Source organism: Natrix helvetica (genome assembly GCF_964273705.1).
Source record: "Natrix helvetica genome assembly, chromosome: 6".
Lineage (NCBI taxonomy): Eukaryota > Metazoa > Chordata > Lepidosauria > Squamata > Natricidae > Natrix > Natrix helvetica.
The window spans coordinates 47978129-47998408 of NC_138553.1; the positions used below are offsets into that span (position 1 = coordinate 47978129).

General features: G+C 34.5%; 1 protein-coding gene across 3 annotated transcripts in view; it reads left to right on the forward strand.

The window, feature by feature from the left end:
- The window catches only part of GRIP1 (glutamate receptor interacting protein 1), a 116816-nt gene that overhangs the window by 27309 nt on the left and 69227 nt on the right, over nt 1-20280 (forward strand). For all 3 annotated transcript variants that reach the window (XM_081957085.1, XM_081957086.1, XM_081957087.1), the window contains exons 5-7: nt 4348-4431; nt 4788-4863; nt 6964-7109. In XM_081957085.1, coding sequence (XP_081813211.1) covers nt 4348-4431; nt 4788-4863; nt 6964-7109 — 306 coding nt within the window. The remainder of the gene's footprint in view (nt 1-4347; nt 4432-4787; nt 4864-6963; nt 7110-20280) is intronic.

Genomic DNA, 20280 nt, shown 5'->3' on the forward strand with positions numbered 1-20280 from the left:
GATTTTTGCCTAATCATATATTATTCTTAAGAAGAGTAATTTTTTTGGTATCAAAATGAGTGATACCTAAGTTAGGATGTTGAATTTAGTAGCTTTAGTAACAATAGCCATAGCACTTAGACTTATAAAGCACTTCACAGTTCTTTTACAGTCCTCTCTAAGCTGTTTACAAAGTTAGCATATTGTCTCCAACCATCTGGGTACTCATTTTACCAACCTTGGAACAGCGGTGGGTTGCAGGCAGTATGCCCCAGTACGGGCATATCAAATCTTGCCCAGAGCACTGGATACCGTTCCGGTACAGTGCTCCGGAAGGCCTGCCCGCCCGCGCTCCTTACCTTTGCTTTATGCTTTTGGCACTTCCATGCATGCGCATGGCGCATATGGTGCCTGCACGATGCTCTGCGGAGCAGCTGGAGCATTGTGGGGGCTTGCGGAAGTGACATTTGATGCTAGAACGCATGGCGCACCGCATGCGTGTGTGTGCGCAGCGCACACATGCATGTGGGTAACTCTGGGGGCGGAACGGAATCCAGAACCACCACTGCCTTGGAAGGATGGAAAGCTGAGTCAACTTTGAGCCTGGTGTGGATCGAACACCATGATAGCTGTCTAGCTAGTATTGTCACTAGTTAGTCAAAATGTACACACACTATTTCTTATAATGCAAAAAGCACTCTGTATAAAATGTTCCAATTAGCTCCAGGAGCAAAAAAAAAAGTTCTTGCCTGGTTTTAGATTAATTTTGAGCTAAAGAAGATTGGATGGAATCAGGGGTGGGTTCTGGCTTCTTCTACTGCTGGTTCGCTCAGGGCCGCACTTCATGTGTGCGCATGTGCAGTAGTGAAAAAATTGCTTTTGCGTGTGTGCAGAAGCAAAAAACAAGATGGCGCTGCCTATGGTGCCTCCAATACAACCAGCTTGGGGGCGTGTCTGGCCGAGTTACTACCCACTTGGCCGAACCGCTCCAAACCAATAGGAACCCACCTCTGGGCAGAATGCTTGTAATATTCAATCTTAGCACACACAAAAAGTTTCCTTCCCTATCCATATTGGTTGGCAAGTTCCAGCTTAATCTCTGGTATATCTTGTTATCCTTGAGGATCATTGCAGATAGAAAATACGGAATTCCTAGTTTGATTCAGCATATGTTAGTTTTCTGAATTCCCCTTCAAAGCTCTTTTCCCTGTTTCATTAATAGGGCCATAGCACATGCTTTTACACTTTAATCCGTGTATACAAATCTGCTTCTTGGGTGAACTCTATAGTGTTTACAGTAAGAGCGTACCCTCATTTGGGTTCATAGATCAGATCAGTTTAGTACCTTTTGAAATCAAACTGTTCTTTAAGTTTAGATTGTCTTGAGGATTGTTCTTTCTATGTTTTTTTTTGTAACACTGTGTTAACGTATTATAAGAACTAGAGTTCAGCCAACCATTGGGAAGACACTTGATAAAGCACCTCTGCTCAGCATTTAGCATCTATCTATTTCTCACAGTCTCTTTTTTTTTAATTGTTTGAATATAACTACAAAAATAAAAAAGTTAGAAGATGTAAATGTTACATAAACTACAAAAATAAAAAAGTTAGAAGATGTAAATGTTAAATAAACAGACAGATATATTAAGTAAATTTATAAATATATAAAATGATTAAACTTGCTTAAATATTATATAGTATTTTCTATACTATACTGCTGCATCCATGAAGGGCTAATTCAAAGGCTTGTCTGTTGATAGATTATTGATCAATGGTCAGGTTATTGCTTCACTGTCATTAGTTAGAGCTGCAGCATGCTGGTGCATTTTGCTGAAAAACCTCCCTCAACAGATTTTCAGCCATGACTTTCCAGTATTTCTATCTTCTTTTGGATTATCAAATGACTTTAGATTGCTTATCGTATAGAGGCCATTTACACACTACATTAATTGTGTTATCAAATCTATAGGAGCTTTCCCCCCCCCCTCTTGATCAGAGAAAAACTGCTGCCCGGCTTCTTGTCTCATATTCATCCATTGCCCTTTTCCCCACCATCTGGTGTTGAATGATCATAGTTCCTATTTTTACTGGAATCTTGAATTGTTCCTATGTTGAGTCCTGTTGTATTATTTAATAAATCAAACTTCACTTCCTTTTCTTCATTTTTTATTGATACGAAAGTTCTAAGCAGTTCTGTAGTAGCTGTTATCACTATCTATTAAAAAGTATCTCCAAGGTATAGTCCTTTTTTTTTTGCTCAGTCTGAGGAGAATTTTAAAGTTCAGGCGATCAAGGGAAATTTTTTGCATCAATTTCTAATTCTCCTTTTCTCCAGTCTTCCTGTCTGTCTGTTCTCTTTCTAGGGGAGTTGTATTTAGCAGAATTTGACCTTGAGAGTGACTGAACTCAGTGTCTTATCTCCAGTTGATTATCAGTGTGCACTACTTGCACTACTTCCCAGCTGCGGGCCTATCCATTGTCCTAGTTTGATTTTTGCTATTGAGTAAAGGGCAAATCTAGTTATCTTTAAAATCCCCAAAAGAAGTAATTTGAAATCTCCTAAATATGTTTCTTTTTGATAATCATCAATGGCAAAATTGAACATTTAGCACAATTGTCTTATATGCACTATAACTAAAAAGCCACATAATATCTCTCAGATTGTATACTATAGCTGATATTGCAGGAGCTGTATATAATAATGCAAAATTGATTGCAATTTATGCCATATAATCTCATTTATCCCATTCATAGCAATCTGCAACATCACCCTTTTCTGTTGCAAGATAACATGAGTTGCCATTATTTTCAGTAATTTCTGTGCTCTATCCAAGAGGATAACATTTTACAGTATATTCATGATACAACGAAACCCAGAGGGGGGGGGGATTTTTCTATTCTCTGTTACTGCCTATTTTTCTTCCCGAGCCTCCATTGCATCTATATTTGCACTTCTCCTGTCGGGATCAATTTTGGTGTAATGCTTTATATTACTTGAGAATAAAAGTAATTTAGCTTTTGATGCCTCTTCTAGTGATCATCTTAACATCTATTTCTCAAAGAGGATTTTGAGCTCATCTATTTTGCTATTTTTGGTGTACTGGTTAACGCATCAGGCTAGAAACTGGGAAACCATGAGTTTTAGCCCCACCTTTGGCACAAAGCTGGCTGGGTGACCTTGGGCCAGTCATTTTCTTTCAGCATTAGGAAGGAGGCAATGGCAAACCACTTCTGAAGAACCTTCCCAAGTAAACTACAGGGATTTGTCCAGGCAATCTCCAATTATTGAACACAATTGAACAGAAAGAAACAGAAATCGATATAGTGGCCACTACGTGGTCAAAAGTTGAGATAATCAGTTACATCATTGAAAACAATGTTTGGCCATTAAATCCAAAACAGGATTTCGAAAAAGGTTTGTAGTTCCCATTTTCCCTTCTTCAAGAAATAAAAGCTTATTGACTCAGCTAATACTAGAAGTTTAGATTTAAAGAAGTTTGAAATCTGATATACAATACCATAATTTCTTCCAAGTCCAAAACAGGAAGATTTGAGGCCTTTGCTTTGCAAAGTTGGTGGTAGAGAGTACAAGAATTTACCTTTAGTTTCACTTTAAAAAAGACTTTCATTTGATATTTAGCAATTACTGGAATTCTTTTTAATGACCGCCTTGGTACTTAACAGAGACATTGGGACCTTAACTTACTTTGTGTATATGTTCCAGCTTCAATATCAGCCAATTGAAGGCTGACACTAACACCAGATAACTTTAGAATATTAAGAGAATATAGCTCATTTATTATACTGAAGCAAATCTTCTATTTTAAGTTGTTTAGAGCATGTAGATATAATCTGCATTACATAATTTTTCCTCCTGCTTTGATTTATACCTAATTCTCATTTTCCATATTACTGCTACTCAAATTCGTATCTTCGTATTAATCTCCCAGATAATTTCAATATTTCATAGTGGGGAAAAAAGTTATCATTAGCCATAATATAAAATATAAATAGTGGACTGTCTTCATATCATTAGTAACAAATAGCAATAAATAGCTTGCCTGGTAATCCAAAAGCAGTACATTATCTAAGCAGTTGTGCTAAGAACTATAAAACAGTTACCCTCTCCATATATATCTTTAGTTCATCTCCCTGGCAGAAGACATTTCTGTGCATGCACAGATATGCTCAGTACACTTGAGAAAGTTCTTGAAAACACTTTTCTGAATCTTGGAGAAATACATCCTCCTCAGTAAACTTCCAAAAGGTTTGCTCAGCTCAAAGAAATGATACATTAATTATGATTAAATTGTAAAGCTTAGTTTTGTTGCAAACAATATAATTAGAAAGCTTTATCTTATTTTTCAGCTGTACAAGGTTCAGGTGTCATTTTTAGAACTGTGGAAGTTATTTTACATAAAGAAGGGAACACTTTTGGATTTGTAATTAGAGGTAAGTTCCCCATAATAATTTGTTTCTCAAAAATTTTTGAGCTGATTTAGTCCCATATTGTATTCTTTCGTCCATTATACACACGCCTCTCATTGCTAACATGGCTGAAATTATTGTATGAAAACTTAGTTGCAATCAAATATCATTATATGGTTTTCATGGAATTAGTCAATAAATATAACTGGATTCTGCTCATTATATTTATGAACCAGCCTCATTAATATTTAAGTAACATTAAAAACAGGAGTGGGAAAGAAAACTTATGTTCAAACATTCTAAAGATATTTGAGATAATAAATGTGGATGTAGATTTTGATACAAGTATAAGAATGTGTTCATTTTATTGCCTCTCCTAGGTGGCGCACACGATGACAGAAATAAATCCCGTCCTATTGTAATAACATGTGTTAGACCTGGAGGTCCTGCCGACAGGTATATTTCATTTTCTGGAGTGCACTTATACGTATTGACGTTCACAAATAGAAAAATATAAATACAAAAGTTCAAAGGCTGAATCACTGGAGGGAGATGCTAGTTAAGCTACTTTACAAAGCACATGAGACACCCTCATGAATAATCATCCAATCTTAATAAATTACACATTTCATTATCTGTGTTATAACAAGTATTGCATAATACTACGTGATGTGAATTTTAAAGAAACGTGGATTCTTTGATTAAGTAGGGTTTAATATCTGAATGTTTAACAAGTGTTTAAAGTAGGACACAGAGAAAAAATACAAGTTTAATCTTCTGGGTTTTTTTGTAAAATTGTTTGCAAAACTTTTTGTTTTCATTGTAGGGTGTAGTTTTTTTTCCTATTTGAGAAAACAGTCCTTTAATTATTATTATTTTAAAAAAACCATACCTTAGGAATGGCTTAATAGCTTATGAACATTTATTCATAGTGCCATTAATTCTAGCTGTATGTTCTCCAAAACCTCTAAGCAACATTTACTTTTGCCCTTTTCTTTGGAAACTCAAAATGGGATATATCAATTTTCATCGTTTTCTTTTCTTCTTTTAACATCAACCTACCAGATGAGGGTTAGAGAAAGACAGTGATAAGCCCAAGTTTACCATGTGAACTTGAAGATCTTGGGAACTTGAACCTGCATTTTCCAGTCATAGTATAACACCTTAACTATTACACCAGTTTCCTATTTTTATCCCCATGAAAACTCATGAGATTGTTCAAGTGAGTGAGGGACTGAATAAAGGTCATCCGTTAGACAATTTAGCTAGAATTCCTTTCTTTTTCAATAACTGCAAATATAGACATATTCATATCAAGTCATATTAAGTCATTAAGGTCATGCTATTTAAATAGTGATGTATATATTGCTTGCCTGCAGTTAATCTGATTGAGTGATGCTTTGTGATTCCTATAGCTCATTTAAAACTATGTTGAATTGTATGCTATTTTTTTGGCACGGAAAAGGCCCATATTAATTTTTTATGTAGAGGGAAATTCTACCAGTATTTGAATCCAGAGAAATGTTAGCTATCCTCCAATTGTGAAGTGTTCTATTTTTGTTTTTCTGTTTGTATATCCAGCCACTCAAGACATTCTAGGACTGTTATTTTGGCACAACCTGTCAGTGTGAGTGAGAGGGGATCAGCAGAGATGCTTGTTTCTATCTGCCATACAGGTCTAGAAGTACAAGCCAGTTATTGATGAGGAAAATCTTGTAGCTTTTTCTCCCCACCTCCTTGTTTGTTGATAGCTCATCACTTGCTATGTGTTGTTATTCTCTCCAGCTGCACATGTTTTTTTTCATGGATGGAAAGATAACAGTAATTCTTCTATAGAACTGAATGCATTTTATATGAATCCCAGAAATGAAAGATTATTCCAATATCTGTCATGCTGAATAAGAAAAAAATAAAACCTTTTGTAAGATAATAAAAGAATGATCTTCAAACTTGCACATTTTAAAATGGAAAGTATGAGCAACTAAAGACTATTTTCATAGCTGGCAGACACATAATAAGATTCAAAGGACAGATCTAAATTTTCCATGATTGCCAGTGCACTACAAAAAGCTTTAACCCTTGTTTACTGACCACAATTGGGACTGGCAATGGCCATTAAGTGCTTTTTGCTCAAAGCACTCAAATCAACTCTCTTTTGAGCTTGAACCATTGCCCCTGTCTGCCAGATTATTTATCTCATGTTCCAAAGGTGCTTTTTTCAAGAGGCAACTGGACTTTCTGATTTTTCTTTGAAGATGTTTTGTTTCTCATCCAAGAAACTCCTTCACCGAGTTGCCTCTTGAAAAAGCACCTTTGGGACAACCATGACCTGAATGACTGAGAATCTCCATAAATCTATCTCATAATTAAACTAGGATGGTCTGGGAAATGTTATGCTCAAATTTTTGAAATGAAATATTTTATATGCATACCCATAGTAAACTTTAAGAGAACAGCCAGTTGTGTTGGATGTTGAGAAAGAATACTAGAAAATCTTGATATTTTCTAACAGTTTTCTAAGAAATATTATATTAAATGAATAATTTTCTTTTTCAGAGAGGGTACTATCAAGCCTGGAGACAGGTTGCTCAGCATTGACGGAATTCGGCTTGTTGGAACTTCACACAATGAAGCCATGTGTATTCTCAAACAGTGTGGGCAAGAAGCAACTCTGCTAATAGAATATGATGTCTCAGTTATGGGTATGTTGAAATACTGAGATTTTATTCTGGAAACCATCCACTACATTTTATAGTCCACCTTTTAGAAGCTATTCAAACATGTTTATTACTCTGTTCCTCTACTAGCACAGAAATTCCCTTATTGCTAAATCTCATTAATTTCGCTAGGTTCATGAAAGGGTGAATTTGAGGTCTGATTATTTTATGACTTTCTAAATTGGACGAATATCATAAATGAAATCAGAGTGGTAACATTCATTAATTCACGTAAAGCAATTTTTTTCATTCAAATAGAAATAACGATTTGCATATATTTTTATCAGTTCATTAAAGATGGTCAACACAAATCCTTCAGCGTGTTTGGTGATAGAAAATGGCAGAAATTATAAACAGTATTGCTCCTGAAATTAAACTTTGTGGTGGAAACCCTCCTTCCCCAAAAGGTTAACGAATAAATTCTAAAAAATATATTTATTGTGCTGGAATGACAATGTATTTTATTTGTCTTCCCCATAAATCTCTTTTGGTTAAGAATATTGTGATTTGCTAGTACTTTTAGAAACTTTACAAAAAGTGATATGACTTTCTAAGTTTATGTGATATGTAACATGACAATTTAATTTGTCTAAATAGAGAATAGCATGAAAATCTCATTCTTAGGTTAATAGCCAACCTAAGTTACATAAAATAGCATGAACTTTATATTCTTACATATATGCTTATATATTTACATCAGGTGTATGTGTATTTGTATAACTTCCTACAAGATCTTCTACAGAAATTCTAATTGCATTTTCTTATCAGTAACAAGTTTAAATTCTCAACTTCCAGAAAAGCAATGGCAGAGTAAAATGGCTTCACTAGTGGAGCCAGTGCTTACAGTGGAAAATGGAGCTGGTGCAGGTTTCTTCTTCAGATGTCTTGCCCAGAGTGCTTCTTACAGCAGCTCCCCATGAGGACACAATGAAATAGCAGTCTCTGGCAGTTTGTTGAGCTTTGGGAGTTGGGAGAAACCAGCTTTGCCCAAGCTGCTGTTCGGAGCCCTTCAAAGGACACTGAGTGTGTATGTCGGCATATGCATAATGGTTATCTTTTGAGAGCTGAATGCAATGAAATTTCATTTTAATGTATGCTGATTAGCGTACATTTAAAGTGACAATAAAGTTCTGTTCTATTTTATTCTATTCTTTCTAGTTCACCTACTTTCCCTCTTAATCACTTTTTTTGGAAATGGCTTGTAAATTGCTTTTTGGACATTAAGAATCTCCAGAAGGTCAAGCCTTATTATACTAGATGATTTTCATGCAATCTGCAGCTAAAGAAGATTTGTGTAACTTTAAAACTTAAAGAAAAACTTTTTTATTTGGAAATAAGCAGCAAAAGGTTGATTAGAATACAGATTTTTGAAAGTTTTCAGATGAACTAAAGGGCAAGAACTAGACTTTTAAAAAGTTTTAATAATAGTTCTGTAGTTTGTTTAGAATTTTCTTTAAAATATATTAAGATTTGTGTCTAAGTAAGAAATCTCTTTCTGGGAAATTGTTCTGGATAAGAGAAAAACATGATAAGAAGAGACATTTGAATGTTGGCAACCAAAGACAACCAGAAAGAAATAAAGATTATTAAAAAAAGGAGAAATTCCATCAATACAGAATGGAGAAAAATGTTTTAACTCTGGAAGAATTTAAGGATATTTGACAACAATGTCCCCAGAACTTACTCTTAGACTGATACAATAACAATGGATTTAAAATAAGAGATAGACGAAGATATAAATGAAAATCAGGCTGTTTTGGATATGAATTTAAAATTGACAGAATACAAGAACAATATTGACAAAAACATTATATAAGATATATAAATAAAAGAGCTTTATGTCTTAATAATTAAAAGGAACACATAAATAATAAATCATAAGAGTAATTAGATATGGGTGACTTGAACAAATTTCTTACTTTGGATTTACAAGAGATGTATTGTAGAAAATACATATAAATAAATATAAATAAATATAGAAAAAAGAGACAAAATCACATTTTGAGACATTTCCTAAAAGGAATAACCAAGATATTTAAAACTAAAATTAAGATTTATAACGTTAAGTTATTTGAATCAATGATTCTCTTTTCTAACAGCTTTTAATAGGTTTTTCTTGACTAGGCCTAAATGATGAGGCTTTAAAGTTTTGTTTATACATATGAGATAAGATATGGGAAGAAGATATTTTTTCCTTGTATTTTTCGAGAAAAGGATGTAAAGGAAAGAAATATGAAATAGATTTACTTGTTTAAAGTGTGTGTGTGTGTGTGTGTGTGGTTTTTTTTCCTGGTAATTCTTAATGAACTTTTGCTGATTATGATTGAAAAATGAGGCTTAATTACTTGCCAATAAATAGAAGATGAAATATGGAATGAAGAGATTTTTGGTTCAAATATTAAAAATGTTGAGCTATTGAAAATATTTGTACTTGTCTTGATGAAGGGGGAAGAATTTTTTTCCATATTTTTTGTTTTCATGCTTTTTATGTATATTTTTCCTTTTCCCCTCCTCTGTTTTTCCTTTTTATTTTTTCCTCTTTTTTATATTTTCTTGGTTTATATTAATTTTACATCCTTGTATTTTTATACTTCAATAAAAAAAATGACTAAGAATTCTCTTTAGGAAGAGAAAATATATGAGATAGGTCAAATGGTTTTCTGAGATAATCACTATGGGATGGTTTTTTAACTGTAATACATTTAATTGATCCTGATTATTCTAGACAGCAATTTTGCTTTACTAGATAAAATTTTAAGTAGGAGAATTGTACAAGATCTAAGAATATTGACTAGTTGTATATGTTTAATCATAAATGTGGAATAAATATTGGAATATTTTGACATACAGATGGATTAAATTTTGTAACCTAAATAATAAAAAGAACGTATGATTATTCAGTGCTGTATTCCAATTTTATTCTGTATGACGCATTTTATTGGTTTCAGTCTACATCTACAAAGGGAATAACCAGAATCAAAATAGTAAGGGGGACTAGAGATCAAAACCCTACCTCATTTTGTTTGCATGTATGTGATTGTGTGCAATGCATGTGGAAAAGGAGAGGGGGTTCAATTACTCAATCAAACCCATCATTTTAACATCCCCTCCATCCTAGGACCTTTTAATGAATTCAGTGATTATGCTTTGACGCACCGTGTGATATATTATTGTCATTCTTATAATTTCCAAACAAAGCAATAAAAAAGAAAAGGTAATGCTTGTAATTCATTTACTGGTAAACTTTATCTTTCAGATCCTCCCCAAAGAAATATAAAAAGAATTCCGTTTGTATACTACAACTTTGAAATGGCTCTAACAAATCCAAATGACATTTCTTTCTAACACTTTGGAAACAGTGGTCTCATTAAAATTGGTTTCATAAACATAGCTACCTCTAGGAGGCCTCATTAAAATCAGATGCATAAACATCGGCATCTCTAGGGGAGAGGCTAAAGTGAAATTTAAGTATTATCAAACAAATACTGATAAAGTTTCATTATATGAATTAACAAGAGAGAAGAAAAGTTCCTATTGTTCTGAAAACTATTCATGTTTTCATTTATGTTCAAATATTTTTTTTATTTCTTTGAGTAGTGAAAGCCCAGGGACAATAGTAAGGGCCTTAGTTTTATCAGATGAAATGTCATGGCCATAGTCTGATAATCTCATCTCAATTTAACAAAACTACATATCCTTGATTTCCTTGAAGTTCATGAAGAACTTCTCTTTTCTTCATCACACTCTTTAATAACCAAAACTATCTTGTTTGGCACAAATATAACCCCCAGGAAACTGTAATTATCATCTGTGGCCTCCCTTAGACATGAAAGCTGACTGGGTGACAATCACTCTTTCTTCATCCAACTCACAGCATTATTGTTGTGGAGTAAATAAGAGGCCAAGATATTATGTATGTTTGCTGTCTTGACTATCTGTCTAACTAGGCAGAAAGTAATGATAATAACGAATAACTTGTGTTCCGTAAGGTCATTATTTCAGTGATATTTTCTTACCTAAGCTGACAATCAGAATGAACAAAAAAGCAGTGGGAGCAGGAGTGACTTCTGACTTGCTGCCAGCTTCCCTACTGAGTTTCATTTAGGAAACTGGCAAGGAGCATCAAAAATCTTCCCTCCCTCCCTGTTCCTTCCAATAATTCAACAATCTCAGGTTGAATTCCACCATTGTGGGGTATACTCATTTCAGCTCTATGCTGCCTTAAAGATCAGTGAAATAAATTTGATTTGCTGGTTGGAGTTTGGTATTAAATGGCCAATGATAGATTTGCCCTTCAGTAATCACTGAAGGATTCCATGTTTACCATTACCATCAGTTAATTTGTTTAATCCATTTATGCTGATGTACTTCATATATTTTGTGGGAAATAATTTTACAATTTATTGGAAAGTGTGAAGTTCTGAATCAAGTTTGAGAGTAAATTAAAATTGTGTCTGCATGGTACCAATTTCCCCCTAAGTTCAACTCACCAGGATCAGACTTCTAATAGTATAATTTTCAGATAAAGTATGTTGGAATAGAAATTCATTATGTATTCATTTATCATTTTTATATATCTCATAGATTATGAGTCTGAGCAGCTTAAGATAGCAATATAATAAAACAATAAAAACAATAATATGTGATTGAAAACAGAAGAAGAGAGCATCAGATCTATTGATTTGTTTAGAATAGAATAGAGTAATAGGACAGAATAGGACTAGGACAGAATCACAGAGTTGGAAGGGATCTTGGAGGTTTTCTAGTCCAACCCCCTGCTCCGACAGGTTATTTCAGACAAATGGTTGTCCAATCTCTTCTTAAAAGCTTCCAGTGTTGGAACATTCACAACTTCGGGAGGCAAGTTGTTCCACTGATTAATTGTTCTAACTGTCAAGAAATTTCTTCTTAGTTCTAGGTTGCATTTCTCCTTGATTAGTTTCCATCCATTGCTTCTTATCCTGCCCTCAGGTGCTTTGGAGAATAGCTTGACTCCCTCTTCTTTGTGGCAACACCTGATATACTGGAACACTGCTATTATGTCACCCCTAGTCCCTCTTTTCATTAAACGAGACATACTTAATTCCAGTAATCGTTCTTTATAAGTTGTAGCCTCCAGTCCCCAAATTATCTTTGTTGCTGTTCTCTGCACTCTTTCTAGAGTCTTAACATCTTTTTTACCTCATGGCGACCAAAACTGGATGCAGTATTTTTGCCAGCTGCACACACTGCTGCCTCATATTTAAGTAATTGTCCTCTGGGACTCCAAGATCCCTTTCACACTTTGCTACTATTGAGCAAAATGCCACATATACAGTACCTGTGCATTTTGTGTTTTTTTTAACCTAAATGTAGAACCTTATTTTTTTCACCATTGAATTTCATTTTGTTAGATAGTGCCCAATGTTCAAGTGTGTCAAGATCCTTCTGTATCTTAAGCCTATCTTGAGTATTGGCTATTCCTGCCAGCTTGGTGTCATCTGCACATTTGATGAGTTCCCATCTACTCCCCTTATCCAAATCATTGATGAAGTTGTTGAAGAGTACTGGGCCTAAAACAGAGCCTTGGGGTACCACACTGCATACTTCCCTCCATATAGATGCAGTTCCATTGAGGACTACACATTGAGTGTGGTTGGTCAGTCAGTTATAAATCCATCTAGTGATGATGCTGTTTAACCCACATTTTTCTATCTTAACAAATAATAGTTTGTGGTCCACTTTTTCAAATGCCTTACTGAAAGCCAAGTAAATTATAACCACGGTATTCCTCTGTTCCACTAATTTTGTCACTTTGTCAAAGAATGCAGTAAGATTTGTCTGGCATGATCTGTTTTCAACAAACCCTTTGGCTTTTGGTTATGACTTTCTTTGCCTCTAGATGTTCACTGATTCATTGTTTATCTTTTCCAGAATCTTCCCAGGTATTGAATTTGGGCTGATAGGTTTGTAGTTTCCTAGATCTATTTCCCCCCCTTTTTAAGATAGGAACTACATCAGCTCTTTTCTAGTCCTCTGGTAGTGCCTTACTGCTCCAGGAACATGGAAAGATATAGTTCAGTAGTTCTGAGATCATGTCTGTCAGTTCCTACAGAATCTTGGAGTGTAATGTACCTGGTCCTGGTGATTTAAACTCATCTAGGATGGACAGGTGCTCACTTACCATTTTCTTCTCTATTTTAATGTGTTCCTAATCTGTTTTTATGGTGCTTTTTTTGATAGATTGGACTGTTTTTTTCCCTTTGTGTAAAGACAGATGGAAAAGTAACGAGTTGCTTTCTCTTTGTTGCTTGTCACCTTCTTGCCACTTGCTCCCATTAATGAACCAATTATTTCCTTGACTTTTTTCTTGTTTTTTACATGTTGAAAGAAGCTTCTTGTTGTTATTTTTGAGTTTTGTCGCAAGGCTTAGTTCATTTTGACCTTTAATTTTTCACTTCATCTTTGCAAGGTCGAGCTGTTTGCTGATATTCGTTAGTTATGTGCACCTCTTTCCACTTTTTATACTTGCCTTTTTATCTTTCAATTTATCATAAAGTTCTTTATGCAGCCATGCTGGTTTCTTTTGAGAGCTGTTATTTTTCTTCTTCATTGGTATTTTGCTAGACTGGGCTTTTATAATCTCACTTTTCAAAGTTTACCAAGCTTCTTGTGTTGTTTCCCTTCCCAAGCTCTAAGTTTGTTGAAATTAGCTCTCTTAAAGTCCAAGACTCTAGTTTGACTTTGTTCTGTTGCTTATGATTGCATAATGTCGAATTCAAATATTGCATGATCACTCCCCCTCCACAAGGTTCCTGTAGCTTCAACACCTTCTGTCATTTCATCTGTTAGTGAGAATTAAGTCCAATATGTCTGATCCCCTAATTCTTCTCTACTTTTGGGGAGACAAAGTTATCTGCTAGGTTTGTCAGAAACCTGTTTGACCTTCTGCTTGGTGCAGAGTTTGTCTCCCAGTTGATGTCAGGATAGTTAAAGTCCCTCATTACTATTGTGATGTGCTTCCTACATATCTTAGTTAGCTGACTAGCAAAACGTTGATCTATTTCCTCTGTTTGGTTGGGTGGCCTATAGTATACATATATAACAATGTCATTCTTCTCTCTTTTATATTGACCCAAATGCATTCAAGATAGTTTTCATCATTGTTGTACTCTATTTCTGTAGATATGTAGTTATTTTTTATATATCTCACCTCCTCTTTTATTTGGTCTGTTTCTTTTAAATAATTTAAATCCCTCTAGCTGTATATTCCATTTTTGGGTTTCATCCCACCAAGTTTCCATAATCATATCTGCCCTAATTTACTTGAATTTCTAATTCTTTTTTTTTTATTAAAAGTGTTTTGTACAAACAAATTTTCCCCCTTTTCACCCCCCCTCCACACAATATAAATCTCATACAAATGCTATACCCCCCCAACCCCCCCGCAAAAATTCACATTCAAATATTATACCAAACACTTTACCCCCTCCCCTCCCCCATCTTAAAATAGATTACTCATAACCCCTCTCCTCCCAACAAACACTATATAAATTTCTCTTAAATTAATAATAACACATTGATCATTTTCTAAGCTAATTTAACATCTATAACTCTTAATATAAATTTCTCCTAGCCTAACAATGTTTCATTAGTCCCATCTTCTAATTTATTCATACATATATATTGCCCCACCCTCCACCCTAACCCTCCCCCACCTCCCACACAAACCCACCCCCCTGACTTCCGCTGTATACCACTCTAACAATTCCAAACATCCCATATACTATTTAGTCTGATCATCTATCGGTCTAAACATTCTTACCTAAAGGCTAGATAATAACTCCTAGTCTGGTATTTATTCTGTATATAATCAATCCATTTTGCCCATTCCTGTGTGTAATCCTCCTGTTTCTGAGCTTTTAAGAAAGCTGAAATTTTTGCCATTTCAGCAAACCCCGCCACCTTCTGAATCCATTGATCAATTGTCGGCAAAAAATCTTTTTTCCAATGTTGCGCAATCAACAACCTAGCTGCTGTAACCATATACAAGGCCAATTTTGTTTCCCCTTTGGTAAAATCCTTAACTATACCCAATAAAAACATTTGCGGAGTGAATTGTATTCTTTTCTTAAATACATTCTGCATAACCCACCATATTTTTATCCAAAAAGCTTTAACCTTGTTACAAGTCCACCATACATGAAAAACGGTAGCATCTAGACACCCGCATCTCCAACATTTTGGTTGAACATTTGGGTACATGCATGATAATTTTTTAGGATCTAAATACCATCTGTAAAACATTTTATAGAAATTCTCCCTTAAATTCTGTGACTGTGTAAATTTAACATTCTGAACCCATATTTTTTCCCACGTTTACAACATAACCACTTCACCAAAATTCTGAGCCCATTTAATCATACAATCCTTAACCAATTCACTTTCTGAGTCTCTTTCTAACAGTACATTATATATTCTTTTAACTTGTTTTGGACCAGTCTCTTTTATCTGCTTAATCAGTTCCACTTCTTTATCCATAAAACCAACCCTGCGATCTTCTTCCCATCTCTTCTGAAGCTGTATGTAATGTAACCAATTTAAAGTAATTCCTTCTTCCAACAGCTGTTCCAAAGTTTTTAACTTCCATTCGCCCCCATCAGCAATAAGCACATCTTTATATAAACAACCCCCGAGTGACTTAATATTCATAATCCCCATGGTGTCTGCAAGATCCAACCAAAGCGGTATTTTATAATCCCAATTGGGCCGGTGCTTCTTCCATATTCTCATCAAGGCACTACGGCGAACATGGTTGTTGAACACTTTATCCACCCTGTCTTCATAAAAAAGATATGCATGCCATCCCAGAACAAGATCATGGCCTTCTATATTCAGCAATTCCATTTTTGTTTTCCCGAACCAATCTGCTACATGCGTTAATACCGCAGCTTCATAATACAATCGAAGGTTTGGGAGTCTGAGGCTGCCTCTTTCACGTGTATCTTGCATAATCTTCATCTTTACTCTCGGTTTTTTCTCCTTCCAAACAAATTTATTTAATGTTGTTCGCCAATTTAACAAGGTTTTATCTGACTTAAGCACCGGAATCATCTGGAATAGAAAGATAAATCTAGGTAGAATGTTCATTTTAATTGCTGAGATCCTTCCAAGCAAAGACAATTGTAACTTTTTCCACGCTTCAAGATCTTTCTGTATCTTTTGCCACAACACTTCATAGTTATTTGAGAAAAGTTTTGTGTTTGATTCTGAAATTTGTATTCCTAAATATTTAACTTTAGAAACTATTTCAAAACCTGCTAAACTTACAAGTCTCTTTCTTTGAGTCTCTGTCATGTTTTTAACCATCATTTTCGTTTTGTTTTGATTTAGTCTAAACCCAGACACCATGCCAAATTCTATTATGATATTTTTCATCTGGATTATTGATTTCAAAGGATGTGAAAGGGTAACAACCAGATCATCGGTGAATGCTCTAGTTCTGTATTCCTTTTGCCTGATAGCTATGCCATCTAAGGATTTTGAGTCCCGAATTGCGTTCAACAAGACTTCCAAAGTTAAAATAAATAACAATGGGGATAATGGGCAACCTTGTCTTGTGCCTTTTTGTATCTCGAAAGTTGTTGACAAATTTCCATTAATAATAAGTTGTGCATTTTGTTGCTGATAAATTGCTCCAATCGCCTGCCGCAATCGTGGTCCCATATCCATCTTTTCCAAAGTCTTGGTTAGAAAGTTCCAATTCACTCGATCGAAGGCCTTCTCTGCATCCAAGAAAACCAGCACTGCAGAGATCTGCTTATTCTTATCAAGATAGTCAATTAAATCTATGAGTTGCCTTACATTCTCCTTCATATGTCTGCCTTCAATAAATCCTGCTTGATCATGATGAATAATCTCTTGAATAACCGGCATCAATCTGTTGGCTAGTACCTTAGCAAATATTTTATAATCTGTGTTCAGAAGAGATATCGGCCTGTAATCCTCTGGTTTCTTAGGGCCCTCTTTATCTTTAGGTATCAATGAGATAAAAGCCGCTTTCCATGAGGGAGGTATTTTACCTCCTTGTTGTATATTACAAAATAGTTGTGTAAGATATTCAATCATTTCCAGTTGTAAAGTTTTATAATACATTGCAGTCAAACCATCAGTCCCTGGAGCCTTAGCTAATTTAAGTTGATTTATAACTAAAGTGATCTCATCAGCGGTTATAAGACGTTCCAAATTTGCCTTTTGAAGCACAGAAATTTTTGCAACCCTTTTTCCTTCCAAAAAATCATCTATTAACTTGTTCTGTATATTATCCTGTACATATAGCTTAGTATAATAGTCCACAAATGATTTTTTAATCAACTCTTGTTGATATACCATCTTCCCTCGAAACTCAATTTTATCAATAATTCTGTCATTCATATTCCTTCTCAAAGTATATGCTAACCATCTACCAGGTTTATTAGCGTTGGCAAAGGTGTTATGTTTAGCAAATTGCAAATTAGTTGCTGTTTGTTCTGCTATAAGCATCTGAAATTGATCTTTCAACAGCTTTAGCGCCATCTGGAGCGCCTGGTCATTCGGGTTTATTATAAGCAGCTGTTCCTTGCGTTTTATTTTATCTTCCAATTCCATTCTCCTTTTCTGTCTAATTTGTTTATGTTTTAAAGTTCATATGTATCAGGACCCCACGCATATAAGCTTTACTTGCATCCCAAACTATTTCAATGGGAGTGCCCTTATTCATGTTAAAACTGAAAAATTCCTTCAAGTGTTTTTTAAGTTCATCAACATTTTTTTCATATCTAAATAAATTTTCATTTACTCTCCAAGACCTTCTTGGCCTCATCCCTAATTCAATTTGTAACCACACCGGACTATGATCGCTAAGTGTCCTGGCGAAAATCTTGGATTTCTTGGCTTTAGGAAGTAGATCCGGTGTTAACAAAAAGAAATCAATCCTTGAAAAGGATTTATGTCTATCTGAGTAGAAAGAAAAGTCCATCTCATTTAGATGTTGCGTCCTCCAAACATCTTTTAATTTCAAATCGTCTTGTAAATCAAAAAAAGCCTTTGGTAATTTGGTAGTGAATTTCGTCTTTGTACTCTTATCTATCTTTGGAGAAATCACTCCATTCCAGTCTCCCATTATTAGAATACTCTTAAAGTTCCAGTCTAAAATTTTTAAATGGAGCATCTTATAAAAACTTTCTTGGCGTTGGTTAGGAGCATATATTCCTAGCACCAAAATGGAACCAAAGTCTGTATCAAATTGAATTGCTATATATCTACCAGCGTCATCTGCCTCTATAACTTTAGTTGAAAATCTTTTATTTATATATATCACCACACCATTTTTCTTTTCTTTTCTTCTTATTTAAGCTTGTGATAATTTGACATTTATAGTTAGTTTTAATGATTTAGTTTTTGGAATAGAACTTTAGGGTTAAACCTTTGAACTTAGATGATTTAAAATATTTTTACAAAAAAAATTATTTCACACTCATTGCTGTTACCTATATTGATGGAAGAGTAAAACTGTATGTTACACTAAAAGCATAAATATATATATGAATAGTTTTATAATAATTTCATATGTTTTAGCTATTTTATTAACTCAAAATAAGATGTACTTATAAGTTTTATTAATCTATTATTATTATGACAGATGTTAAAGGAATCAGATCTGAGTAAATAGTGCAATATTCAATTTCCCTTTCTTAAAACTAATCATTTTGAGTATTAAACTGCAAACCATAGATATTACAATTCAACAACGTAAAGTTTTCAGTGTCTAATTCATACTTACTGAACTCAATATATTTAAAAGTGCAGTTGAATCATGACACAAGAAACCTATCAAATGGGATTATAATTAAAGATTTTACCTCCTTCCCTTTTATAAAAAATACTAATTTAGATTTCCCCCCCTTTAAAATAACACCACTTGGTGCAATGTTTGGAATTACAGTATAATTTTAGCTGTTTTAAAAAATGTGGGACAGAGTCCAGTAGTTCTCCTTTATTCTTTTGTAACACTTCTTCTCACAGGTGTTTAAAGGAGATGATAGTCATTTTTTGAGGAACACTTTTCTGGAACTGTTTAAGATGTTTGATAATTTAAGATTATTTGAAGCAGCTAGAGATCCTTATTTAATGTGATTAAATATTTGCACTTTGAAGCATGGATTTTCATTACTTTTCCTATTTTACAGAGATTCCAAATGCTCCTTTGCAGTAAAAAAAAACATTACTATATGAAAAAAAGAAATCATGGGCAGCTTAAATAACTGATATGTTGGGTTTACTGTCAAGATCAGAGAAATGTTATCTAGTGGGAAAAGAATAGAAGCTTATCATTGGCCATAGTTTGTGCATCTTCCCAGAAGAACAATGGTAAAACATAAGAGTTTGAACTATAAAAACAATGTCTCAGAACAGAAATTACTACAAAATCTATAGCATGGGTATCCAACTTTTTAGCTTGCCTGGGCTGTATTGAGTGAAGAGGAATGGTCTTGGCTGCATATAAAATATACAATATAGTTAATGCATATAAATCACATAAGGTTAAAATTTACAATCTTGTGGGGCCACATTACTAGCTGTTCAGGTCTGCATTCAGCCCATGGACCACGGATTGGACAGCCCTGATAAATAGCATTTCTTCAGGGGAAAATACATTTCTTTTTTTAATTTTCTTTATAAGTTTTTTTCCCCCCAAAAGGCAAAAAAACCAAACTTTTTTTAAAAGTCTCTTTTGAACAGTAATGGGTATTTTTCTTCATGAAATATTATTTCTGTCTTCGAAAGGATCTGAGATAAAACACAAGAAAATCTTCATTAGTTACAGGATGAGGAACGTAGACGGCAGCAGCAATTGGAGGAAATGCGCAAACGGGAAGCAGAAGATAGGGCCAGGCAAGAAGAAGAGCGTTGTCGCCAAGAGGAGGAGCGGACAAAGCGAGAGGCTGAGCAAAAGGTTTCACTCAGTCTTCTATAACTTTGTATACTTCATTTAAATTGGTTTGACCCGCTGGTATTACTAAGTCTTCAACAAAGGGAGGGATAGAATTGTCTACAGTGGGTTTTGTGGCTCTTAACATGTACTGTATGGGATTCTGTACACTACTTAAAATAAAAAGCCAAGCTGACCCTATTTGTA